The sequence below is a fragment of the Lactuca saligna genome, chromosome 6 (genome assembly GCF_052625555.1).
Source record: "Lactuca saligna cultivar CGN05327 chromosome 6, ASM5262555v1, whole genome shotgun sequence".
Classification (NCBI taxonomy): Eukaryota; Viridiplantae; Streptophyta; class Magnoliopsida; order Asterales; family Asteraceae; genus Lactuca; species Lactuca saligna.
In genome coordinates this window covers 40467954-40493248 of record NC_136422.1, presented here as the reverse complement: position 1 = coordinate 40493248, position 25295 = coordinate 40467954, and the positions used below count along the sequence as shown (strand labels likewise).

Here is a 25295-nt window from a genome sequence, read left to right as displayed (position 1 = left end):
CAATTTATTGTAGTTATTACATTAAAATATTATGTGTAATTTAATAAAATAGAAAAACTCATAAAATAATAAGTGAAAAAAATTAATTCAAAATAACCACAAAATAACATTTGGTAAATTGAATGAGAGTATGACAAGTGGCAAAACAAACCTTCATTTATTAGAGTAGATTTTACTTTCAAATTAACCACTTGTTTAGCTAATTACAAGAAATAACAATGTACTTTATAGTTGTTGTAAGTTATAGCTTTGTACTTTCTTTATTTTATTTATATTCGAGCTTTGGAGTTTCATAGATTTTCTTTGAATGTGTATGATTTGAAGTGTTGTTGGTTATTGATGGTTGTTGATTGGGCTATATTATATTTATAATCTAATAACTTATAATTTTTTTTTGGAAAAATAAATACTATGGTTAATATGTTGGTTAATAATTTTTTTTCTTTCTGTAATTTGAGTGTTTTTTTTTATCTTAACCTGGTGATAATGGACCCGCAATTAAAAAGATGAGTAGATATTGACTTTTTTGACAATTAAAAATAATGACTAGATATTGACTTTTTGAAGACTAATGTTGATTATTTTCTTGTGAAAAGTGAATTCATTTAGGATTCAATTTGGGATGTAATTAAACAATAACTTTCAATAACTTATTATCTCTCTCTTTCTCTCTCTCTCTCTCTCTTTCAAATTTAATGTTACTTAAATTGAAATATTAAGATGGATGTCGTCACTTCTTGATAAAAAAAAAAGATGATAAACAATGATACGGATCCTAGGTGGCAAGAGAAAATGGATGATTTCTCGAATGATGACCTAAAAACTAACCCTGTTGTCTAAATTTCTCGAATGATGACCTGAAAACTCGCATCGTTGCCTTGATTTCTCGAACGAAGGCCTAAAAATTAGCCCTGTTGCCTTGATTTCTCGAAAGAAGACCTGAAAACTTGCATCGTTGCCTTGATTTCTCGAACGAAGACCTGAAAACTCGCATTGTTGTCTTAATTTCTCGAACGAAGGCCTGAAAACTAGCCCTGTTGCCTTGATTTCTCGAAAGAAGACCTGAAAACTTGCATCATTGCCTTGATTTCTCGAACGAAGACCTGAAAACTCGCATCGTTGCCTTGATTTCTCGAATGACAACCTGAAAACTTGCATTGTTGCCTTGATTTCTCGAACGGTGACCTAGAAACTAGCCTCATTGCCTTGATTTTTAGAATGATGACTTGAAAACTAGCCCTATGGCACTTAAATAAATAAATACATTCTTCCTAAATTAACAAAAAAAATACAACGATTTAGTTCTAAAATAACACAGGAGATGTGGTACAATTAAAAATCAAGTTTAGTCATGTCGCCCAAGACGAGTCACAGTTATTCATTCATGAAACTGACGTCAGCAGTGAGGCTTTTTATCCCGGTGATGTAATCAGCAATTGCGCCGGTGCTTCTATTTAAAATGAATAGTTATAACTTCCAATTCTCCACTCACACTTCAAGGCTCAACCACACCTATGGCTAGCAAAATCACCACAGTCTCATCACCGGAAACCACCCAAACTCAGCCCCTCCAACTGCATGACCGGGTTGCAATCGTCACCGACGGCTCTCGCGGTATCGGCAAAGCCATCTCCCTCCACCTAGCATCCCTTGGAGCAAAGCTCGTCGTCAATTACACTTCTAATTCCTCTAAAGTGGATCTAGTCGTTTCGGAAATTAATTCCAAATCTCAATCTGAATCCCCACAAGCTGTTTCTTTCAAAGCCGACGTATCAGATCCGATTCAAGTAAAAGCCCTCTTTGATGTAGCTGAATCCGCCTTCGATTCCCCACTATATATCCTCGTCAACGCCGTCGGGGTTATTGACTCCTCCTATTCTTCGATCCCCAACTCCTCCCTCGACGAATTCGATAGGACGTTTGCCGTGAACACGAGAGGCGCTTATTTATGTTGTAAGGAGGCGGCGAACAGGTTGAAGCAAGGCGGCGGAGGGAGGATTATCTGTCTGACGACATCACTGGTGGTATCTTTGAGACCGGGGTACGGCCCGTATGCAGCGTCTAAAGCTACAGTAGAGGCTATGGTGAAGATTCTGGCGAAGGAACTGAAGGGAACGAGGATCACGGCGAACTGTGTAGCTCTGGGGCCTATCGCGACTGATCTGTTTTTCGAAGGAAAAACTGAGGCGATGGTGAATATGGTAATTGATCAGAACCCTTTGGGTAGACTGGGGTTGCCGGAGGATGTTGCTCCGTTGGTTGGGTTCTTAACGAGTGACGCCGGTGAGTGGATAAACGGTCAGATCGTTCGTGTCAATGGTGGATTTGTGTGAAACAGAGAGTTTTCACAGGTTTTTTCTAGTAAGATTTTGTGGCGGGTTGGTTTGGGTTCGGGTAATAAATTAATAATATTTTTCCACCAAATTACAAATTTCGTACATGCTTATATATTAATTTGCAAAAAAATTAATTAATTTTTGTTTCGTATTTTTTGGTGTGCAATATATGACAATGGAATCGAACAAACCAAACAATTGAGTGAACAATGGAGGAATTAAAAGAAAAAATATATATAATTTAGTATAACCATATAATTGCTTTTTAAACAATAACAAAAGCATTAAGAAATAAGCCAAATAACCTATGAAAGAAGTAACACTTAATGGGTTGTGATTTGGCTTATGGACGTTTTACCATGAGTTCAACCAATGTTTTAAAAATTGATGTTTTTAATTTGATTGATATGGAGATTAATTTTCGGTTCAATCGGTTTGAATATTAATTCAACCGGTTTCTATAATTTTCATTTTCTTTTCTCTATTTCTCTGCACATATGTAGATATCCACAAGTTTAATTAATACCGATTTTATGTTTATTTTTGAACTTGAATAAATCGGTCGGTTTTTATAAAAATTCAGTTGAACCAGTTAAATTAAATAAAAACAAATGAAAATAAATCATTTGCATAACAAATTTTAGTGTTTTTTCACATCTAAGTTTATTTGAATAAAAATACATGGTAAATGTTATAAAGTTTTTAATGTCATTATATTCATATAAAACTATATTTTGTTTCTATATTATATTTTATTTTCTTTTTGATGTACGTGATTAATGTAAAATTTATGGTTATATGTTTTTTAATATATTTGGATTTATCTACAACTTGTATTTATGTATATTTCATGTTTAAACATGTTGATGTCTATGTGTGTAGGAAAATATAGATAAATATGAAAATTATGGAAATTGGTTGAACCGGGAATCGGTCTACATACTCGTTCAACTAAAAAACCGATTTTAAAACATTGGTAAAAACCGAGTGATTCATTCCAGTTCAGAAATAAACATAAAACTAATGCTATTTGAACAACTCTCTTTTCCAATTTCCGATCCAACCGGTTCGATCGACTGGTTCAAACCGGTTTTTAAAACATTGATCCAACCGATGAGCAATAGTATTTAATGTTTGAAAAAAAAATCCTATTTTTATATAATGAGATTGTACAAGTGTTTACTATATACTCTTATGCATTAAACATTATATAATCTCATTTGGGGAGACAAAGTCACGGATAAGAATGAGGGAATTACAACTAAGATAGAGGAAATTATAGATGCCTAAATGCCATATGCAATTTCATAATGCCAAAACGATAAAATTTAACAAAAAAAAAAAAAAATAATAATAATAATAATAATAATAAACCTTATACTTTTGATAAGATCGTAGTCTAACTGACGAAATCGTAACTCATGATGATAAACCTATGATTTTGATGGCTATAGGAGTCAATTTAATTTGATTTTTTTTTTTATGGAAAACAATCAAACTACATTTGTAATTTTCTTTCCTTAACAAATGAATCATCGATTCATTATATTTGATTTGATATGCAGGAAAAAGCTAGTAACGAAATAAAACTAAAAGGAATATGATTAAAAAGGTAACAAAGTTTTCATTTTGCTAAAAAAATTATCAAGGTTTTTTCATATATTCTACTATTAAATTTGTTAAAATGCTTAAATAACATAAGTTTTTGGAAATGAAACTTCCTTAACGATGGTTTTGGACTAACTTTCGCGTACCGGCTAATCTTCCGTTGCAAACATAAAACTTTGTCTCAAGCTCTGAAATCACTACAGACGAACCATCATGACCACAAGGGCTGAGTAGTGTCATGATTTGAATAGAGATGTTAAAAAATACCATGTGACCACGTTCCCATGGTGCTCCCATCCCGTATGGGGGTATATGTTTAAATACAAATTGGGGGTGGGAGCTGGAACGGGTGCAACGTTTTAATTTCGGGGTTGGGCAGTCCCGTCCTGAAACCCCCTTGATGGCCCTATTAATAAATGATATATATATATATATATATATATATATATATATATATATATATATATATATATATATATATATAATAAACAATAGCATGATTTTGACATACCAAACTTCATAAAAAAAACATGTTTTAAGTTGTTTGTAACATGTAAAATTCTGTTATAAACAACTATTTGTTACCTAAAAAATAGTTTATTTTATCCCAAACAACAACTTCTTTTAGCTCAATGAAAGTAGCCCAAAATCAATCGGGGACGGGGGCAAGGGTAATAATGAGAATTCGTGGGCGTAGGCGGGGGCGGGGGAATGGAGGAATTTTTGGGGCGGGAGCAGGGGATGCAACCCCTTCCCGGTTGCCCCCGTTGATATCCCTAGATTTGAACATAGATCAATAAGTTATTCGTCATATCTTCCACGTGTCTTACCAAGTCACCACAACCCAAGTGATTTAAATATCACAATTACTATTTATAGTAAGATGTTTGATGCTGATTTTAGGATTCGATAGTTTTTTAGTGAGTTGGACATCTAGTTACAAGGGAGGATGTGATATATATATATATATATATATATATATATATATATATATATATATATGTATATATATATATATATATATATATATATATATATATATATATATATATATATATATATATATATAGAGAGAGAGAGAGAGAGAGAGAGAGACCCACCAACCTCACAAATGTTGGACTACGGTGTTTAAGATAAATTAAGCAAACAATACAAATACATTAGATCAAAGATAATCACTTTATATAAGTACTTACCAAAGATAAACCCTAATGTTGAAACTATTGTGATTTAGCCACATATCACGACTAAAATCAACAAGTAATCTAACAACCAAAGGTTAAAATATACTTACAATCAAAAGAAAGGAATATTGTTGAGTTAAAATCAATGAAATCTTCCAAAGAAGTGCCCTAAAATCATCCTCTAATAAGTAAAATGTATGTTCAAAACTACCTAAAAATCATTTTTAAAAGAGGTTGCTACCAGCAATTTTCACATCCGACCATGTTACTGGATAGGAAAAAATCAGCATGACCAAAAAAATATCTAAACTCTACCTCAACATTGTTGTATGGCATTCTTTTTCAAAACTCAACACGATACGGTAAATATGAACAAATATTGTTGATTCCGACTAATTTGGGTCCTTTCGGGGGAGTTTATTCGACCCGTTTTTAATGAAAATTTTCCAAAAATCATTATTGGTTTATTTTTCAAAATAATTTTCCTTGGTTTTGATCAAAATTATTTAATGATTGACAAATTTAACAGTAAATTGAAATTTATATTCTCATTAATTAATCTCGGAGGAACAATACATAATATATATATATATATATATATATATATATATATATATATATATATATATATATATATATATATATATATATATATATATATATATATATATATATATAGAAGTAGGTTCACGCGAAAACATAAATATCTTGCGAAAACGCGAAAACAGATTTTATCTTATAAAAATTAAACTCATGTACTATAAAAAAAATTATTTGCAATAAATTAAAGATAATAAGTTTACATTGGATTGTGTTATGATAATATAGATTTAAAAACGTTTTTAATAATTACTTTTTTTTTCACGTGTTTAATCACTTTTAAATTCACGTTTTCATAATAAAAAAGTCAAAAATCATACTTTGCTAATATGACACAATTTCTCATCTATTATCGATTATCATCATGTATATCAAAGTTTGAATGAATTATTATCCAAAAAGATAATGTGGAGGTGACACAATCTCATAGGTATTTCTTGTTTTTGCGTTTTCGCAAATTATTTGCATTTTCGCATGAACTTTCCCATATATATATATATATATATATATATATATATATATATATATATATATATATATAAACTAGGGAAAAAAGAAACCTAGATAAACTAGGCAAACTTATTAATAAGATACTCTAATAAAACTAAGATAACCGCTAGCTAATTAGGATAACTTTAGCACTCCTTCTCAAGTTGAAATTTAAAGATCATGAACACCCAACTTGCCATGGAGATACTTGAAACGATTTGCACCAAGAGCTTTAGTAAATATGTTTGCAGGTTGAACGAAATATCAGTCCATTTCAATATGCTTTGTATGTTCATGATAGACAGGATTAGATGCAATATGACAAGTTGCTTCGTTGTCGCACGTAACAGAGTAGCTCCCTTTTGAGCAACATCTAGGTTCCAAAGTAACCACTGAAGCCATAATACCTCATAAATAGTGCTTGGCATAGCTCAATATCCTGCCTCTGTAGAAGACCTAGCAACAACACTCTGCTTTTTCGTTCTACAAGAGATAGGAGATCCACCAATGGTTATAAAATAACATGTACAAGACCTTCGTGTATATTGATAGCTGAGCCAACTTGCATCACAATAGGCTATCAAATCCAAACTGCCTTCAGATGGAAAAAAAATAAACCTGGTCCTAAAGTGGCCTTTAAGTAACAATGAACTATGAAAGCTACATCCTTGTGAGTCATTCTCAGTTTACTCAAGAATTGACTTAACTAATTGAAACTAAAAGATATATAAGGACGAGTCATTGTGAGATAAAGGAGTCTTCCAATAAGTCGTCTATATTTTGAAGGTTCTAATTCTGGACTAGCATCTTCCTTTTTTAGTTGGAGATTTTGTTCCATAGGAAAAGCACTAGGACGAAAATCTTAAATATGACAATCTTCAAGAATATCTAGAGTGTACTTCCTTTTACTGATCACAAATCCTTATGGGGATCTAGCGACTTTGATACCCAAAAAGTATGTAAATGGGCCTAAGTCTTTGATATTGAATTATCTATGTAGGTTGTCTTTAAACTTTTTTATTTTGCAAGCGTCGTTCCATGTAAGAAGAGCATCATTAACATAAATAAGTGCAACAATGTATGTCATCTTGGTTTTGAAAATGAGCATAGAATGATCAGCTATTGATTGCTGAAAATGATCACTAAGGCTAGCACTAGTAAACTTCTAGTACCAGTTTATGGAGACTTGCTTCAAGCCATAAATAGACTTTTGAAGCTTACAAACACGGTTTTCCTTTGTCTTCAAGAATCAATTAGGAACATTCATGTATACTTCTTTGTGTAATTCACCATGCAAAAATGCATTATTTACATCAAGTTGATGAACTTCCCGTTGCTTTTTGGCAACCACATGCACATCTAACAGTAAAAAGTTTTACAACTAGAGCAAAGGTCTCGTGAAAGTCTGCACCTTCAATCTGTGTATACGCTTTCGTGACAAGATGTGATTTATATCTTTCTTCTTCTCCATTTTGTTTGAACTTAATTTTATAAACCCATTTTGATTTAGTGGCTTTCTTTCCTGGGGTTGGTTGATTAAAGTAGAAGTACCATTAGATTCTAACACATGAATTTCTTTTCTCATTGCCTCTTTCCAATTTGGATCTTTAAAGGCTTGATAGAAACTTTTAGGTTCATTAGTAGAGGTGATTGTAGCAAGAAGAGCACGGTAGGACTTGGATAACTTGTCATAGTTGGCATATTAGGATATTAGGTATGGTTTAGATGTACCTTAGTTGACAGAAGTGGTTGATGGATCAATAGAAGGCAAATCGATAACATACCCAACAAGATGCTTTGGTTTTGAACTAACATGAGTGCTTTTTCGAGGGGTTTCAGTGGGAAAGTTCATATTAGTCTCTTGATGTTGCAAAGTGGGCTCTTGTAGTGGATCGTTTACTGTTTTTTCGACATGATTCTCACTGTCATCATTTCGATTTTCAGCTTCTTTTCTTGGTTCGTCTTCAACAATCCCTTGTAATTGGTTCAAACATAGTTGCATGGTCGTAACTTTTGATGAAATTCTCTACATTATTAATGGATTCAATAAAGGAGTAGTTTTCAACTGTTTTGTACCCTTTATAATTTTCATCAAAAGGAAAGACGTTCTCAACAAAAGTTACATCATGAGTGGTGTGAATTTTGAGGGTCTTTAAATCGTATAACTTGTAACCCTTTTATCCCATAGGGTATCCAAGAAATATGCATTCTCTCCCTCTGTCACCAAACTTATCATTTTTACCAAATTTTTCGTGAGAATATGCCAAGTAGCCAAACACTCTAAAGTGATCATATGTCGGTTTCTTTCCCAACAAGATTTCACGAGGAGTTTTGTTTTCTATATTTGGTGTTGGTAATTTATTTATGATGTATGCAGTCGTTTGCACACATTCTCCCCCAAAATTTGATTGGGAAGGAAACTTGAAAGCGAAGTGCTCTAGCTATTTCCAATAGGTCTCGATGTTTTCTTTTCACTATTTTGTTCCGTTAAGGCATGTATGGGCAGGATGTTTCAAGTAGAAATCCATGATTTTTATAAAACTCTAGCATGAATCAAGATTGGAATTCAAATCCTTTATCCGTTCATATTATTTTAATACATTTTTCAAATTGTGTTTCAACCATGTTGTAAAACTTGGTTAAAAATGTGACACATTAGACTTATTTTTCATGAGATACACCTAGACACCATGACTATAGTTATCAACAATAGAAAAGAAGTAATGCGCACAACTAAGACAAGGATGATGATAATGACCCCAAATGCCAGCATGTATTAAATCGAAACAACTTAGTAGTTTTTGCAAAGCTAATAAGAAAGTGTAATCTACTATGTTTAGCACGAATACAAGAATCACAAAATTGATTACTAGAGTCTATGCTTCCTATTTGTTGTATTTTCTTAAGAACAACATCATAGACATGTCCTAATCTCTTATTCCAAACTTCATGCTTGCTTTATACAACTATAGCCACATCCTTACACTAAAATGGCTCCAAGTAGTATAACCGCATCTCTCTCTACTCATCCTAATCAGGTTTTTCGAGGGTAAGTCTTGTATATAGCATTTGTCCGGGAGAAAGGTAAAAAAACAATTCAATTCTCTCGTGATTTTGCTCATAGAAAATAGATTACATTTAACTCCCCAACACGTCTTTTAATTTAATTCCATCTTATAGGTGCATACTTCCTATTTTATTGAGTGCAACGCATTCCCCATTTGGAATACTTACAGAAGTACAACCAATGTTATTTTTATGTTTTTCAACCAATCCTCATGATGAGTAACGTGATCGTTAGTACCCAAGTCTATAATCTAAGGTTCTACAAGGTTAGATGTCATAACAATCATGTTTGTAGTCACTCGTGTATTGTCGTTGACTAGAGTGGAACACAACAACTTAAGCAACTTAGTGTAATCTTCTTTCACCATGTTGGAGATTTGTACATCATCAGCAACAATTGCAGCAACTCGTGGTGGAGGCTTGATCTTGTTGTTTTGAGTTTTGGTTCCCTTGGGTGTCCACCATTCTAGGTAGCCGATTAGCTCGAAACAACCTTCTATCACATGTCTGGATTTTTTACAATGAATGCACTAATAATATTCGTTTTTCTTATTGATATATGATGATTGAGGACCCCCTTTCCAAAAACTTTCGTGTTGGGTTTCCCAAAAACATGAAATGATGTTGTGTCATTCCTAGAAGAACGAGCCATTCCAATTTGCCTTGGTTGTTCATCTTGACTGACCAAGTGATATGAAACTACTAGAGTGGGTAAAGGATTTGAACTCAATATTTGGGTTTTAACAACTTTATATTCCGCATTCAAGCCCAACAAAAATCATAAAACCTCCCGTTTCCGCGCATCTTGGCAAACTCTTTTATTACATCACAAGAGCATCCATTGCATGTGCAGCTAGGTGTGAGAATTCACGACTAGATTTTATCCCAAATGCCTCTAAGTTTCGTGTAATAAGAAGAAATTGTGAAATTATCTTGATGACCTATTGTAACCTTCCTTTTGAGTTCATATGCCCGTGGGGGGTTTTCTTTTCCAAATCATTATAGAAGGTCCAACCATATATCAAGGGATGTTATGGCATATTTAACACTAGCTTTGATCTCTTTCTCCATCGTACTGATTAGGCAACCTCTCATCATGGCATAACACATTATCTAGTTCATCATATCTGCCGAGTCTTCTTTAGGCATGGGCAGACTTCCATCGACAAAACCAATCTTGTTCTTAGCAAGCAACATGTTTGTCTTCTCACATTGCCAATCGTTAGTTTCCATCGCGAAGCAAGCTCTCTCCAACGAAATTCTGGCTAGGATGATCAACCGTTGTGAGAAAATATGGTGATGAGATATCCATTGTCGTTTTCTCCACACATGAAGAACCACCGTTCTCTTCGCCTTCGGTCATTGATCTTCATTTGGTAAACCACCGTTCTCTTCGCCTTCGGTCATCGATCTTCATTTGGTTTCCCATATGCGCTCTGGTACCATGGCAAATTTAACATTAAACTGAAATTTATATTCTCATTAATTAACTTTCGGAGGCATAATACATAATATATATACTGGGAAAAGAAACCTAGATAAGGTTCTAATAAGCTAAACTCTAATAAAATTAAGATAAATACTAGCTAATTAGGATAACTTCAACAATGATTGCTTATAAATAAGTTATTTATTATGATTATCAACGTTTTATTTATTATATGCTTTATTATGATAATTTTTTGGCAACAAATTAAAAAACATTAAACTATGTTTTTAAATAACGATTTACATTGCTAAAAATTTGATAAAACTACAATGTAAATTGTTATTAAAAAACATTAAACTATGTTTTTAAATTGAGTGTGCAAATTGCTTTCCAAATCGTGTTTGGCGAAAAAAATTTATGCATGCAATATATTTGTAGCACAAATATTATTATAAACTAGAGAGTATACAAATGTTATCAAAGAATCTTTCGTTTAAGTGTTGGAACAACTTATATGTATAGTTTTGGGCATGATAAAAAATAATCATTTATCACCACATCACCACATAGATAATTTTTCAACTCGGTTAGAGCAAAGTTGAAGGTTGTGTGTTCCTTATTTGACGATGGTCAAATCTAAACACGCTGTAAATATGAGACTAAGTATGTAGACACTAGTTTATTGTTCCAAGTCTCATAAAAATCTAAAAATCATAAAAATCTAAAAATTATATAGAGATGCAATTAGTAACAATTGACTATCAGTTGAACTTAGTGTTGTATGATGATAATTAAATCATAACAATAATCATTCATCGTGGATCTTAAATTTTATAAAATTAGGTTTATAATAAATATAAGGACAATCAATTTATAAATGATCAAATATCGAAAATATTAAAATTGAAGTTTAATTCTTCTTTATATGATCGTAACATTTGTAAAAAACTTATCTCGTGCTCTCTTTAAAAAAAAAAAAGACAAACAACTGAGTTACATTGAATTTTAGGATAGTCCTCAAATACAAGAATAAGCTCATGTCACTAAAAATATGCTATTGAAATTCCTTGAGAAACCGAGACTGCTATAGTTAATAATAATTAGAACATGAAGTTCAACGAGTAGGAAGATGTAGCATGGGTGATGCTTGCAAGCATGATCCAAGATCTTCATAAAGAAGTGAAGAACTATGTAGCATTCGGATAAAATTTGTATTCGTTTACATCTATTATAGAAGAGATAAGGAACGAGAATATATATTGTTTTACTATATACTTATACTCGTTGCTTTTATAGATATGCTCCATGAATTTTAACATTTTAACATCCTGCTCCTAAGTTCATTAAAAGAAAGAAAAGAAAAGAAAGGAAGAGCTAGGAGATAAAAGAAAAGAAAGGGAGCGGAAAGAAGAAAGTATTCCTTGCTTCCGAGTTCGAAAGAAAGGAAAATAAAGTATTCATTTTAGGCGCTCTCCAGTTGAAAGGAAAAGAAAAGAAAGTAAAAAAAAAAACAATTATGCCTTTTATGTTCAAGGCCGGTCTTAAGGATTTAAATGCCCAGGACGAATCGGAAAAAATATTATTTGGCATTAACATATGTAAATCCGACTTAAAACCAATGAGATGTGTCTTCTCTTCCAAAAAAACTAGGAATCACCAAACTTTTCTGTTTTCCTTTCAAATCCTCTAACTTAGTTCTTTTCTTTTATCAAGTGACACTCAAGAGCAGGGTGTAAGAATTTTTTACTCTAACTATCATAATATATACGAATGTTTATTTCGTAATATATGGATATATTTGGAATTTACGCTTTGTTCCTGAGTTCCACTTAAGGAGAGAAATGGAAGGATACGGAGGGAAAATGAGGGGTGTCGAAGAAAAATCGTGTTTGCGCGTTTCATTAATGGAAGGGAAGTGAGGGGAGAGGAAGGATTTTGAAGTCATATTTTTCATTCAAATTCCCCTCCCCCTAACTTTCATTCCGATTTGAGAGGATTTGAAAAGAAATAATAAAAAATTTAACTTTTCTTTCAATTTCTCTCCAACTCCGTGAGCATAAAAAGATAAATTTGTTTTTATTTCTTTTCTCTCATTACTTTCTTTTTTCTTCTCTTCTTTTCTTTGCTTCAACTTAGGAGCTGGGTGTTAATGAACTTTAAAAAAAACTCGGAACAAGGCGTTAGGAATTTTTCAAATTGTTTATGATTTTTTAAGGCTGAGATTATCCCGTGAAAAATCAAATTTCAAATATGAAGTAAACAATTCAAATCAATTCTATCTATATAAGATGACGTCAGCAGTGACGAGGTTTATGCCGGTGATGTTCATTCATATATCCCCCATTTACACACTCAATGTTCAAACATATCAATGGCCACCGAAATCACCACCGTCGCACCCACCCAATCTCAGCCCCTCCAACTGCAGGACCGGGTTGCAATCGTCACCGGCGGCTCTCGCGGCATTGGCAGAGCCATCTCTCTCCACCTAGCAACCCTCGGCGCAAAGCTCGTCATCAATTACCGTTCCAACTCCACTGAAGCGGATCTACTCATCTCAGAAATCAATTCCAATTATCCATCTGAATCTCCACGAGCTGTTTCTATCAAAGCCGATGTATCTGATCCGATTCAAGTGAAATCCCTCTTTGATGCAGCTGAATCCGCCTTCGATTCCCCATTATATATCCTCGTTAACGCCGCCGGGATCCTTGACTCCTCATACTCTTCGATCCCCAACTCCTCCCTCGACGAATTCGATAGGACGTTCGCAGTGAACACGCGAGGTGCTTATTTATGCTGTAAGGAAGCGGCGAATAGGTTGAAACAAGGCGGCGGAGGGAGGATTATTTGTCTGACGTCCTCGATGGTGGTGGCTCTGAGACCAGGGTTTGGGCCGTATGCAGCGTCTAAAGCTGCGGTTGAAGCTATGGTGAAGATTCTGGCTAAGGAACTGAAAAGGACGAGGATCACGGCGAACTGTGTAGCTCCTGGGCCTATTGCGACAGATATGTTTTACAAAGGGAAAACAGAGGAGATGGTGAATATGGCAATTGAGGAGAGTCCTTTGGGTAGATTGGGGTTGCCGGAGGATGTTGCTCCGTTGGTTGGGTTCTTGGCTAGCGACGCCGGAGAGTGGATTAATGGTCAGATCGTTCGTGTCAATGGAGGATATGTGTGAAGGGTGTTTGCTAATTTTGTATCTTTGTTTACAAATTACTTTTGATTTCATGTCACAGTCATATAATCATATAATTGAAAAAATGGCAAGGAACATTGTAGTTTATAAACAAAGAAAATAACAAATTTAACCGATTTTCTTAATCATTTTTTAAAAAATAGCTAAAATTTGAGAAAAATGCCATTTTACCAAACAAAATCAAAGTTTCATGCCTTCCCCTGTTACTTCACTTAACGGGCCATGATTTCACAAACTCATCTATGATTTCACACGAAACTAACGATAGCATATGACATCTACGATTTGCTTTAAAGTCATGAAAGATTTTACAAGTTTTTAAAGCCAAGGGTATAAGCCTTTTAATGCACAAATGATTTTGGGGTTTTATGGGACGAAATCATAGGTGGCGTAACCATTTATATAAGCCTTTATGCATAAATTGAATTGATTTGTATAATCACAAATTAGGTGTAAGATCCGTGTATTAGATGAATTTATTTTAAAGAAAAAAAAAAATATGAAATTCTAAACATTTGAGAAGTTTGAGTTTATAAAAAAATAGAAAAATATTGAATTATTAAAATTAAATTGTTTGTTTTTTTTTAATTAAACAAATAATTTAGATAAATAAACAAAGAAAACTAATGAAATTTTAATTTAAAAAATTTGAAATTAAAAAGAAGTCAATTAATGAAATTGATATGTATTTATTATTATATTTATTGTAATAATTATATTTAAAAATTATGTGGAAATTAATAAAATGAAAAAACCACAAAATGTCTTGTGAAAAAAAAAAATTAATTGAAAATAACCACAAAATGACGTGTGACCAAATCAATAAAAATGTGATATGTGGCAAAAAGTTCTTTATTTATTAGAAAGGAATTTCATACCTTTTGTGATTTTGTCTTTTCATTTTGCAAAAAATGGTGCAAGATTGTAAGAAGGAAATTTGTAACCATTAGAGAGAATTCATCTACTCGAAAGTGAAAAATGTGGTTGGGAATTTTTTTTAGAGTTTAAATATAAAAGGTTAATGGGCCATGAAATCGTAGCCTATTAAAAAAAACTGTAAGTAAGAGTTTGATATATGCATAGACTAAATTGGGGTTTAGCTTGATTTTTGGAAAGTTTTGGAAAATGGTTAAGAGAATTGGATAAATTTGTATTTTTCTCTTATAAATAGTGGTGAGTTTAGTCTTTATATTATTTTTATTTTGACACGGTTGGTCCTTATGGTTTTCAAAAACTTGCACAAGTTGTTTTTATGGCTTGCTCCATTGTTTTTGTTGTTTCGTGGGCACATATGCTCCTCATAAGAAGGTAGTTTCATCATTTGTTTTTCCCAAAACACACTTATGATTAGTATTTATACATATACAAGAAAAAATTAACAACCATTTGATCTTCCAAGCGTCTCCACACACTTTCCTCATAGATTCTTCAACTTTCTTCTTAGATCATAACAATCCTAGTATTATATCATTAGACCTAGGGCGTTTCCGTATGTATACCCACCCAATAAATCATCATTTTGAATTGAATATGACACAAGGCAATAACATCATACATAGTTTGAGATTCGTCTAAGATATTATCACACCCCAAAACCAAGAACGGCGGAAACGTTCTGGGCGGAGGACGTCATGTACAGTATCACAATAATGAAAAGTAGTAAACAAGCAACAACATCATCCATTGCATTAATAATATAATTTTAATACAAATGTTCTGTCAAATTATAATAGACACTAAAGTATAAATAAAAAGAAAGACGAGTCTTGATCGAGCTCCATCTTCCTAAACCTTGCATCGGTACTTGTCTATGGTTGACCTGAGGATACAAGTTATTTTGAAAGAGAGTATCAGCTTTAAAGCTGGTGAGATCATAAGTATTTTAGTGTCTTAATTTGTATGTATATGAACTGTTAGTATTGAAAATGTATATGAACTGTAAGTATGAAAATGTTTGTAAAACAACTGTAAACATTTGAAAAACCCTAGAAATCCCTATGATTCCTACTATTATAAAATGGAGTCTTCTACCAAGACTTAACTGTTCTAAATGTAGCCTTCTACCAAGGCATTTAGTGTCAGTGTGTGTGTCTCTTGTAAGAGTGTGTATTTTCCCAAGTCTGACTATCATTAACCAAAAATATAGTTTCTACATTACCGTGCATTGTGTGAATGTTCACGAAGTGAATGTAATGGGAAAATGAAATAGTACTATGGTGTAATGTCGAACTACAACCGTACCAATTACCTCAAGTCTAGGGTAATTCTTCTAAGTACTGTAGTATTTGTAATAAATAACTACATCGGTACTCCTATGACCTTATTTGAGGGATAAGGTATAATGTGATGGCTAGATCTCAGGCTAGACGCTCCCTTGTCAAAGGGGTTTTGAGACCTTTACACGCCCATGCATATATGCACACCGTGACACATCCACATTACTATGATCATGTATACCCGATATAACTATCACAATTTCGTTGTGATTCATCAGTATAGTTAGATCCTGAACTCATTCCATCCTATAGCACCTAGTGATGTCTGTCATATCATCGTGTATGTAAACGTACTCATGTAAGTGTAATCATGTAAATGTACTCATGAAGATGTACTCATGTAGATGTATCTATGTAGATGTACTCATGTAAGTGTATATATGTAAACGTATTCATGTAAATGTACTCATGTAAATGTAATCATGTAAACGTATCTATGTAGTAGTATAGTAATGTACTGTAATGCTCTATGTGTGCTGGTTGTAATGTGTGTTCGCTCTCTATCTAGCAAGTATTGACTCATGAATGAATGGAATCATTGTATGATATCGTGTTCTAGTATCTTCCTAAACTACCCATATGGTAGCTTACTAGTAATCTATCTGGTACGTATGAACATGGATGTATACTCGTGCTACCCAAGGGCATTGAATGAACTGGAAAGACCTTTATGACTATATATGTACATATGATATATAACTAATATTTAAACACCCTTCGAACGGATACCCGATGTCCCACCAGACCACATCTCAAGCACGAAAAGGAAATAGGGTGGATAGCATTCCTAAGTCTTTTAAACATTTCTTATATAACTATACATATATAGGCATGCAATTTATAATATAAATGCATAAAATAAGTTTTGTAAAACCTTTGAACATAATTATTATCTAAGAAAAGATCGACTTGATGTCAATCTATAAAACGGGTTGGAGGCATGGGTTTGATAAAACAGATTAAGTATACAGAAACATTTGTTTGAAACACAATTGTAAATGAGTTTGAAATGAAACATACAGAGTAAAATATACAGATTAATAAGGAGTTTTAAACGCATAAAGTGTTTATGAAAAACATTTGAAGGAAACTATTTGATAAAACGGCTAATAAGTAGCCAATCATTTGAATGCTGCTTATTAATCGCATGTGATTGATATAACTAGCATGATTCTACTTGTACCCCCCCCCCCCCCATAAAACATTTAAAAATAGTTAAAACATTGATTAAGGGGTATGAACTCACCTGTTGCGAGTGGATCGGAAGGAAGTGTCGGGTAAGTGCTTGGTGTCAAGTGAAGACTTTAGACACGCACAATGGTCCTAATTACATATGAAGACATATGTATATATACAATTAGTGATTATAACACTAATTAAACATGTATAAACATCCTAATGCGAGGAAAACACTTTGATTAAGTGCTAGGAGGTTATCGGGTTGCAACAAAGGGGTGCAAAGCCTCATACGGGAGTTTATGGTCCAATGACCATGTTTGTTGGAGTTTACAGCCCAGGGGAGTAAACTCCTGGCCGTAAACTCTCATTTGGTCACCAAAAGGGGCTTAAAACTCTAAGGGTTCAAGTGGTTAAGTGCTCTAAAGCTTAAACAAGTGTTTGGGTGAGTTTAAGGTCTTAAAATGACCCTAACTTGTGTTTACAGTTTTTGAACCATGTTCTTGAGAGTTTACTACTGTAAACACATGATTTTACGGTAGTAAACTCATGGTGACCCATCCATTTCGTGAATTGAGGTCCTTAGGTCGATGGTGTAAGGTTTTAGGCTACTAGTCAAGGTTTAAAAGGGTGTTTAGGGCATTAAAACACACTTTGGGGGAGTTATGGTTTTGGGAGATTCCCAAACCGTAAACACATATTCCAGGGGGTTTTATGATGATTTTCTCGAGTTAACACTTCAAGGAAGGGTTTAGACATGTTTCCTAAGCTTGTGAAGGGACTAGGGCCATTTATGCACACCTTTGGGGTGTTTACGGTTTTGGGAGATCCCCAAACCGTAAGCACTTATTCAAGGGGTCTCAAGGTGTTTTTCATGTCCCTAAAACATTGGGGAAGGGTTCCATGAAAGTTCCTAAGTATAAGGGGAGATTTGGGAGCACTTTGGCAGCCAAAATGAAGTTTACGGTCCAAGAAGATCTTGGGCCGTGAACTCCTTCTTCTAGTGGTTTTTGAGTGATTTCTACATAACTAAACAGGTAGTAAGCTTTAAAACACTCTAGGGTAGAAGTACTTACGATCCGGAGCAAAAGATTGAAGATCCTTGGGAGAGAATTCGGGCCTTTCTCTAGATGGAAATGGAAAAAAATGAACTAAAATGGCTAAGTGTCCTTTATATAGTTCCGTTGAGTTTTTAGTCCAAAAATATTATTTGAGCCGTGAATTCTAAACTCGAGAAATTTTGAAACTTTTAAGATGCACAAAATATTCTAGGGAATCCTCTCTCCTGATATCTCCTAAAGTGCAAATCCTAAAAATACTCAAACTTGTTCCAAAAAGTTTGAAACTTAGCAGCAACTTTTCTGACTTCTCTTGACTTGATATGTTATATAGAATGGAAATTTTGGGTTGTCACAGATGTCACGATCAACTTTAGGCTTCTATAGGAACAAATCATCAATTGTATTGATTGTAATTTCTAGGGGAGGGGAGTAGGCGTAAAAAATAGTTGAGGAGCATGGTAAGACTGCATTAATATCTTACGAGAGAAAGAGAGAGAGAGGACCGAACCATGCTCACACAATAGGAACATGTGTAAGCTAAATTGAAGGAAAAAAAAAGTTTTTGAAACACAAAGGGCCATTTATGTCAAAAAAAAGAAATACATACTAAATTTGTGATTTTTTGTAAACTAGAGGGGCCAATTATGTAAATTAGTCATATTTTAAAGATTAAGTTATATAAATGGTCAATGTGGTCTTTATGTATAAAGATGGTCAGGTCTTGGGCTAACTCAGTTTAGGCCCAACTATTTAGGAGTTAGGTTGTATACTTTTACGGAGCTAGGTTGAATGTGCTTTAAATACCTAGCAACACAGCCTAACCCATGACTTGCAAGGATTGAACTGGGTTAGACCAAGCCAAACCTAATTGTTCATTGACTGTCAAGCCTGACACAGTCCTTGAGACAGTTTTTGTCCACTATTACCAAAATGGGTAAGAAAGTTTAGTTTTTGTCAATATTTAGGTAATCATATTTTTTTCGTCTACATTTGACTAATAAACTTGTTTGATCTGTTCATAATAGGGTAATATTACCGTAATTATCAGTCATATTATCCTATTTTGAACAGGTCAAATAAGTTCAATGATCAAATGTGAACGGAAAAAAACATGCTTACCTAAATGTGGACAAAGAACAAAGTTCATTACCTTTTAAGGCAATTAACCCTTTTGGAAATGATGAAATGGAGACAAATTGTGAATATTTATGAAACTACTATTGGTTTTTTTGGAAACGGTACAAAGAAATTAAAAAGAACCAAAAACGGCCAAAGCCTTAGAGGAACAAGGCAAGACAAAGTCAACAAGAGTACAACACCAATTACAAGATGTTGAAGGGATCCAGAATTAAGTATGGGAAAACCTTAATATATCTTGGAATGCTTACCATGTGAAAAGACAACAAAAAATGCAAGAAAATATGATAAATGAAAATTTCATTTCTAATATGCACGAAATAGGGACAATAGAAAAAAGTGTACATTGAAAATATAGGAATAGAAACAAGTGACGTAAGTATATTATAACCTTCATATAATTTTCTACGAGCATTAAAAAAACTTAATGTTTCAAGGATCTGAGAATAAGTTGGTTATATGCAATTTATATAAAATGAAGTAAAATAAGAGGAAAAGTGATAAATGGTTTTTAACATGTTTTATATGTGATATCATTGTAGGAATTATACTTCGAGCATGTTAAGATGAACATTGTAATGTGAAGACTGTAAAGAAATAAATGCTTATATAGTGAATGATGAAAAAGGTAAATTATATTGCTATTATGCATTAAAGTTGGACAAAGGTAGTTTTACTAAGGTATTGGTCATTAACATGATTTAGGTGACCGGAAAAGATATGAATTGTGTTTATACATATCATAATATATATTTGGATGGTAATGGTACAAGATTAAATGTAAAAGTATCATTTTTTTAATATTATTTCAATGTTACAAATGTTATCTTGTATATTTAACACTAAAGGAAGATAAAGCAAACATAATCATGTAAAATATAGATTGTATGATAAAGTTATGAAGGAAACAAGTATGGATATTAGAATGTGCAGTTTGAGTGGGTACAAGCCAATTTGGAAGTTAGTATGAGTCACTTAGAATAAAGGATTGGGCCTTAATGTGTGGTCTGCATATCCTATGGGCCTTGGAACTGAACGATTCATGTTAACCATGGCTAGAAAGAGTTGACTTCAGGCACCATTAAATTTAGAACTCAAGTACGTGCTTCCAATGTGAGATTTGTGTGTGTGTGTGGAAGCTCTCTCTCTCTCTATGCGAATTCAAAGGTGTTTTACTAGAATCTTAACACCAAGGTTGAAGAGTTAAGGTATCATCACATTTCTTCTCTTTTTATATAGTGAAATTCATGACAATTCGAGTTTGTCTATGAAACCTAGTTTTAAAAGTTTGCTTGCATGGATGATTTAATTATTTATTATGAGGAATTAATATAAACATGTTCCCTTGTAATATTAACATGATTGAACACTGACTGTGAAACAATTTATCATTTTTAGTCAAGAATCACAAATATTGTAGTAAGTTGTTGGTTCATGTAAATGATGCAATGGCGATGTTGTTGGTAGAAATGGATGATTATTACTATTAGTACTCAATGATATATTTAATTTATGGATTACTTCATTATGGGAAGTTATTGATGTTTGACATAAGTAAGTCAAATTTATATTTATGTGTGAATTGTGTAATTAAGGGCATCCACAATACATTAAATTTATTAGAGTTTAATTGATTGAGACATTATCATTTTACTTACTATACAACCCTATATTTAATTTTCCTACAATGCATTGAACTCAATAGAGTCCAATGAAATATATATTTATTAATTAAAATGTTTCTTTTTTCCCATTGAAGAGTTCAATGGCCAAATGGTCATTGAACTACATATCCATTGAATGCCAACATGACATCCCATAATGGTAGAGTTTAATCCATTAAATGTCAATTAGGCATTTCACCTTATTCAACTATCTCATTGAACTATGCATTGTGAATGCTCTAATAATACATATATAACAAGTTGGTTAAGTTAAATGGTTAAAATACATGGTTTTCAATGTTATGAGATTAAGATATCTTAAAAGTGTCTTACGATGAGATAAGAACTAGAATTGGATAATAAATGAGAGAATTCCATTATTGACAATGGCGGAATATGAACTTGAATTCTAAATTGATTGAATGGAATCCTTAGACATGTATAAAGGTAAATTCTACTAACAAAAAAAAAAAAAAAAAAAAAAAAGGTGGAAGTTAATACTAGGTTATCTTTTCAAGGCTAGTATAGGTGATATTTTTTCAATTTGAGATACATGGGGAAGACATAAGAACAAACACAAAACTAATGTTTCAAGCGAAATCCAATTATTACCTGTCAAACATGAAACAATTATGATATATCATTTTTTGTCAAATATATAATAGCAATGTATTGTGTGTATGATACATAGATGCATAGTAAAATGTATCATATCCTATATCTAATAATGTTGAGTTAGGCATACGTCTAACATAGGTATGACTAGAATAGGTAAATACCTAATAATAGTTCGTCTGTTGTGTCGTTGTTTGTAAAATATTGTCTATATAAAGATCATTGATCCTAGGGATGAGCAAAAGGATCGAACCGGCCGGAACCGATCCGAACCGGACAGGAACCGGGAACCGGCTTCGGCCAAAATCAAGAACCGAACCGGCCCGGCGGTTCTATCGGTCCGGTTCTACCGGTTCCCGGTTCCTACCGGTTCTTGTCGTGTCTTCAAATGTTGGAACCGATCCTTGAAAAATAGCATCATACGGTTCCGGTTTTTGCCGGTTCTACCGGTTCCGGTTATATCGGTTCTGGTTCCTACCGGTTCCAAAAATCTACAAAAATAACGTCCCGGTCCCGGCCCGACCGGTTCCATCGGGTTCCGGTTCCGGTTCCGGCCGGTTCCCCGGTCCATTTGCTCATCTCTAATTGATCCCATTAAATAAAACAAAACGAAAATTTGTGAAATAAGTTTACTTTTAAATTTGTCTGCTGAGGTTTTTTACCTTATGAATAGCAGATCATATATCCTTAGAGAAATATCATACAATTCAAAGATCACGGTATCTTTTATTTATCATTTTTAGTACTCTATAGTTTTTGTTTTTAAATATTAGTATTATTTTGAAAAGTTATTGTATAATGCCATCTTTGCATGCTAATTTTTTTATGTAAAAAAAAATGACATTTTGCATCTGAATTCTGAAATAAATGAAAAATCAAAAACATTATATGGTTAAACACTTAAACTCTAAAAAAAACAAAAACGTATTATTGCTAGCCAAATCGAGCGACACAAAGGACTGAATAGTAATTTCACAGAGGGTGAAGGCAGAAGATATTCGAAGTTGGGAAGAGGGAATATGTGGTAACAGATTTTTCCCGGAAAAAATGATTTAGACAAGACTTCCACAACTCAATTACTTACACATTCCAACAAAAGGTGTTCAAATTCGTCAGGATCTGAGAATTCTGTTTTAATTCAGTTGAAATCTGATTCAAATCGATCAAACACACTCCAGAACGCTTTTATTGATGGCGGATTTCACCGCCCTCCGTCGCCTGAAGCCGATCTTCATCGTCGACGAAATGTCCATAGGGTTTGAGCCAAAAGATGTCATCGGCGCTCCGTTATACGGTGGCAGAAGTTGTAGGGGGTTAAGACTATCAGACAAACGGAAGATCACGGCATTAACCAATTATATTCACAATCGTACCACCAGAGACACTAGAGTCTTCGCGTCGGCGTCTGGGAGCAAGTCGAAGAGCATGAAAGGCAATGAAAAGGACGCGATTGTCGATCATCAAGCTATTTATGATGAACTGTTGGGAGATCCTGATTATGAGAGTGATGATCTGTCTTGTTTCAGAGGTTTAGTTTTGGACATATCGTACAGGTTTGTGCTTCTCATCTTCCTTTTTAACACAATTATCAGTTTAATCTGATGAGGTGTTACTGAAATCTTATTAGTTGAGCTGTCATACATCAACATGTATCTGTGGATTCTTCCTACTTTTAGACTGTTAGGTAGCTATACTTCTAATTAGCTTCTTAATACTGTGTAGTAATAACAGTGATTGTTGTTCTAGGCCTATAAATGTTGTCTGCTGGAAACGTGCCATTTGTTTGGAGTTCATGGAAAAGGTTAGAGATTTGAAAATGAAAACTTGTAATCATCTAATAGACTAATATTCATGAAATTTATTGATCCTGTGTATGAAATCTGTGAACGTATCATATACACAGGCTGATGTTCTTGAATATTATGATCAAACTGTGAACTCTCCTAATGGATCCTTCTATATACCCGCTGTTTTAAGGGTAATTCATTACATACTCCTATAGTATCACTTTACTAATCCTTCATAAGAATCATAACACTATCTACTTGCAATTTGAATGTTCAAATCTCTCTTCTATCAGGTTCCACATTTGCTTCAGGTTGTTAAGAGAAGAAGATTTGTGAGTTTGCTTAGCAGAAAAAACGTATTAGCTCGGGACAATTTTACTTGCCAGTAAGTAAACCTCACATTTAATTTCTAAATATTTGCATTTTGCAATTTGTTTTTTCTGAAATGTTGTTTCTAATATAAACAGGTATTGTTCTTCAACCATGAACTTAACCATTGATCATGTCATACCCATGTCACGAGGTGGAGAATGGAAATGGGAAAATCTTGTAAGACAAAAGATTTTTATACACTTAAACTTAATTTTTGTAACACCAATCTTTTCCATCCAATTTTTATATAATACCTATTGTAATGAGATTTATGATTTTCTACTTGATAGGCTACTGCTTGTTTGAGTTGCAACTCAAAGAAAGGTCATAAAACACCCGAGGAAGCTAACATGAAGTTGCATAAGGCCCCAAAGGTATTCTCTTCTTTCCTATTGTCTAAAAAAATTAATAAAACTAATTGTCATAATACATTGTGAGAGTTTTAATTCCAATGTGGATTGGATTCATTGTAGCCATCTAGCAGAATGATGTGTACCTGATTTATCTCACATTATATTTCTTGGACAGTGTGGGTCAGTTTAGAGGTTGCTGTGACCAGTTTGGTTTTCTTTGGTGTTTTTGTAGGCACCTAAAGATTATGATATAGTTGCAATACCTTTAACAAATATGGCGATTAAGATGCTAAAAATGAGAAAGGGGACGCCCGAAGAGTGGCTTCAGTATTTGGGAGGGCCATCGCCTTGACGTGATTAATTTGGTTGTAATTTATAGATGTCCATAATTAATAATTTTATTATTGTATATAGACTTTGATCTAATATAATATGTATATTCATATAGGATTTGGTTCTACACTTCTAAAGACATATGTGTATATTTGTAAATAAAGATAATCACAAAAAGACCAAAATATGTGGAGTTATTTAACACATTGTCCATAATTAATGGTGTTTTTTTTTAAAAATTCATCAAAGTTTGAAGAAAACAAACATTTTAGGTCAAAACCTTTCTAGATTTGAAAGTATAAACCATATTAAAATAGTGAAAATGATGTTTTATAAAAGGAAGATGGTGAGAGTTTTATAGATGCATAAACATTGTTATGTTAGAAACGCACCACAACCTTCAATCTGATCTTGCGGAATATACTATGGACGACTACATATTAAACATCGATTAGTTGGTTTTTTATTATTATTATAATTTTTTACTTTATTTATTAATTATTAATTCATGTATTTTTGTTTTAATTAAATGTTATTTGAATGTAATTTTTATATTTTTAATTAGTTTTTATTCTTTTAAATTATATTATTAAAAAGGGTTTGAGAAGTT

At 33.2% G+C, this 25295-nt stretch overlaps 2 protein-coding genes and 1 pseudogene across 2 annotated transcripts; all 3 read left to right on the top strand.

Annotated features, from left to right (window-relative positions):
- Window positions 1-1474: 1474 nt before the first annotated feature.
- On the top strand, window positions 1475-2352 carry LOC145001741 (NADPH-dependent aldehyde reductase-like protein, chloroplastic pseudogene; annotated as a pseudogene).
- A 10707-nt stretch (window positions 2353-13059) lies between these two features.
- Window positions 13060-13948, top strand: LOC145001638 (NADPH-dependent aldehyde reductase-like protein, chloroplastic). The gene has a single exon (XM_078960995.1). It carries the CDS (start codon window positions 13084-13086, stop codon window positions 13891-13893), a length of 810 nt encoding a protein of 269 aa, XP_078817121.1. The 5' UTR covers window positions 13060-13083; the 3' UTR covers window positions 13894-13948.
- Window positions 13949-22784: 8836 nt separating this feature from the next.
- Window positions 22785-24887, top strand: LOC145003319 (HNH endonuclease). Its single transcript, XM_078962450.1, has 7 exons — window positions 22785-23393; window positions 23587-23641; window positions 23744-23818; window positions 23921-24012; window positions 24095-24176; window positions 24290-24373; window positions 24585-24887. Exons 1-7 carry the CDS (start codon window positions 23032-23034, stop codon window positions 24702-24704), a joined length of 870 nt encoding a protein of 289 aa, XP_078818576.1. The 5' UTR covers window positions 22785-23031; the 3' UTR covers window positions 24705-24887.
- Window positions 24888-25295: the final 408 nt, after the last annotated feature.

Coding starts and splice junctions, on each gene's coding strand:
- LOC145001638 (XM_078960995.1), top strand. CDS start 13,084: ATGGCCACCGAAATCACCACCGTCGCACCCACCCAATCTCAGCCCCTC.
- LOC145003319 (XM_078962450.1), top strand. CDS start 23,032: ATGGCGGATTTCACCGCCCTCCGTCGCCTGAAGCCGATCTTCATCGTC. Junction 23,394..23,586: donor GTTTTGGACATATCGTACAG/GTTTGTGCTTCT, acceptor TTGTTGTTCTAG/GCCTATAAATGTTGTCTGCT. Junction 24,013..24,094: donor CGGGACAATTTTACTTGCCA/GTAAGTAAACCT, acceptor TAATATAAACAG/GTATTGTTCTTCAACCATGA.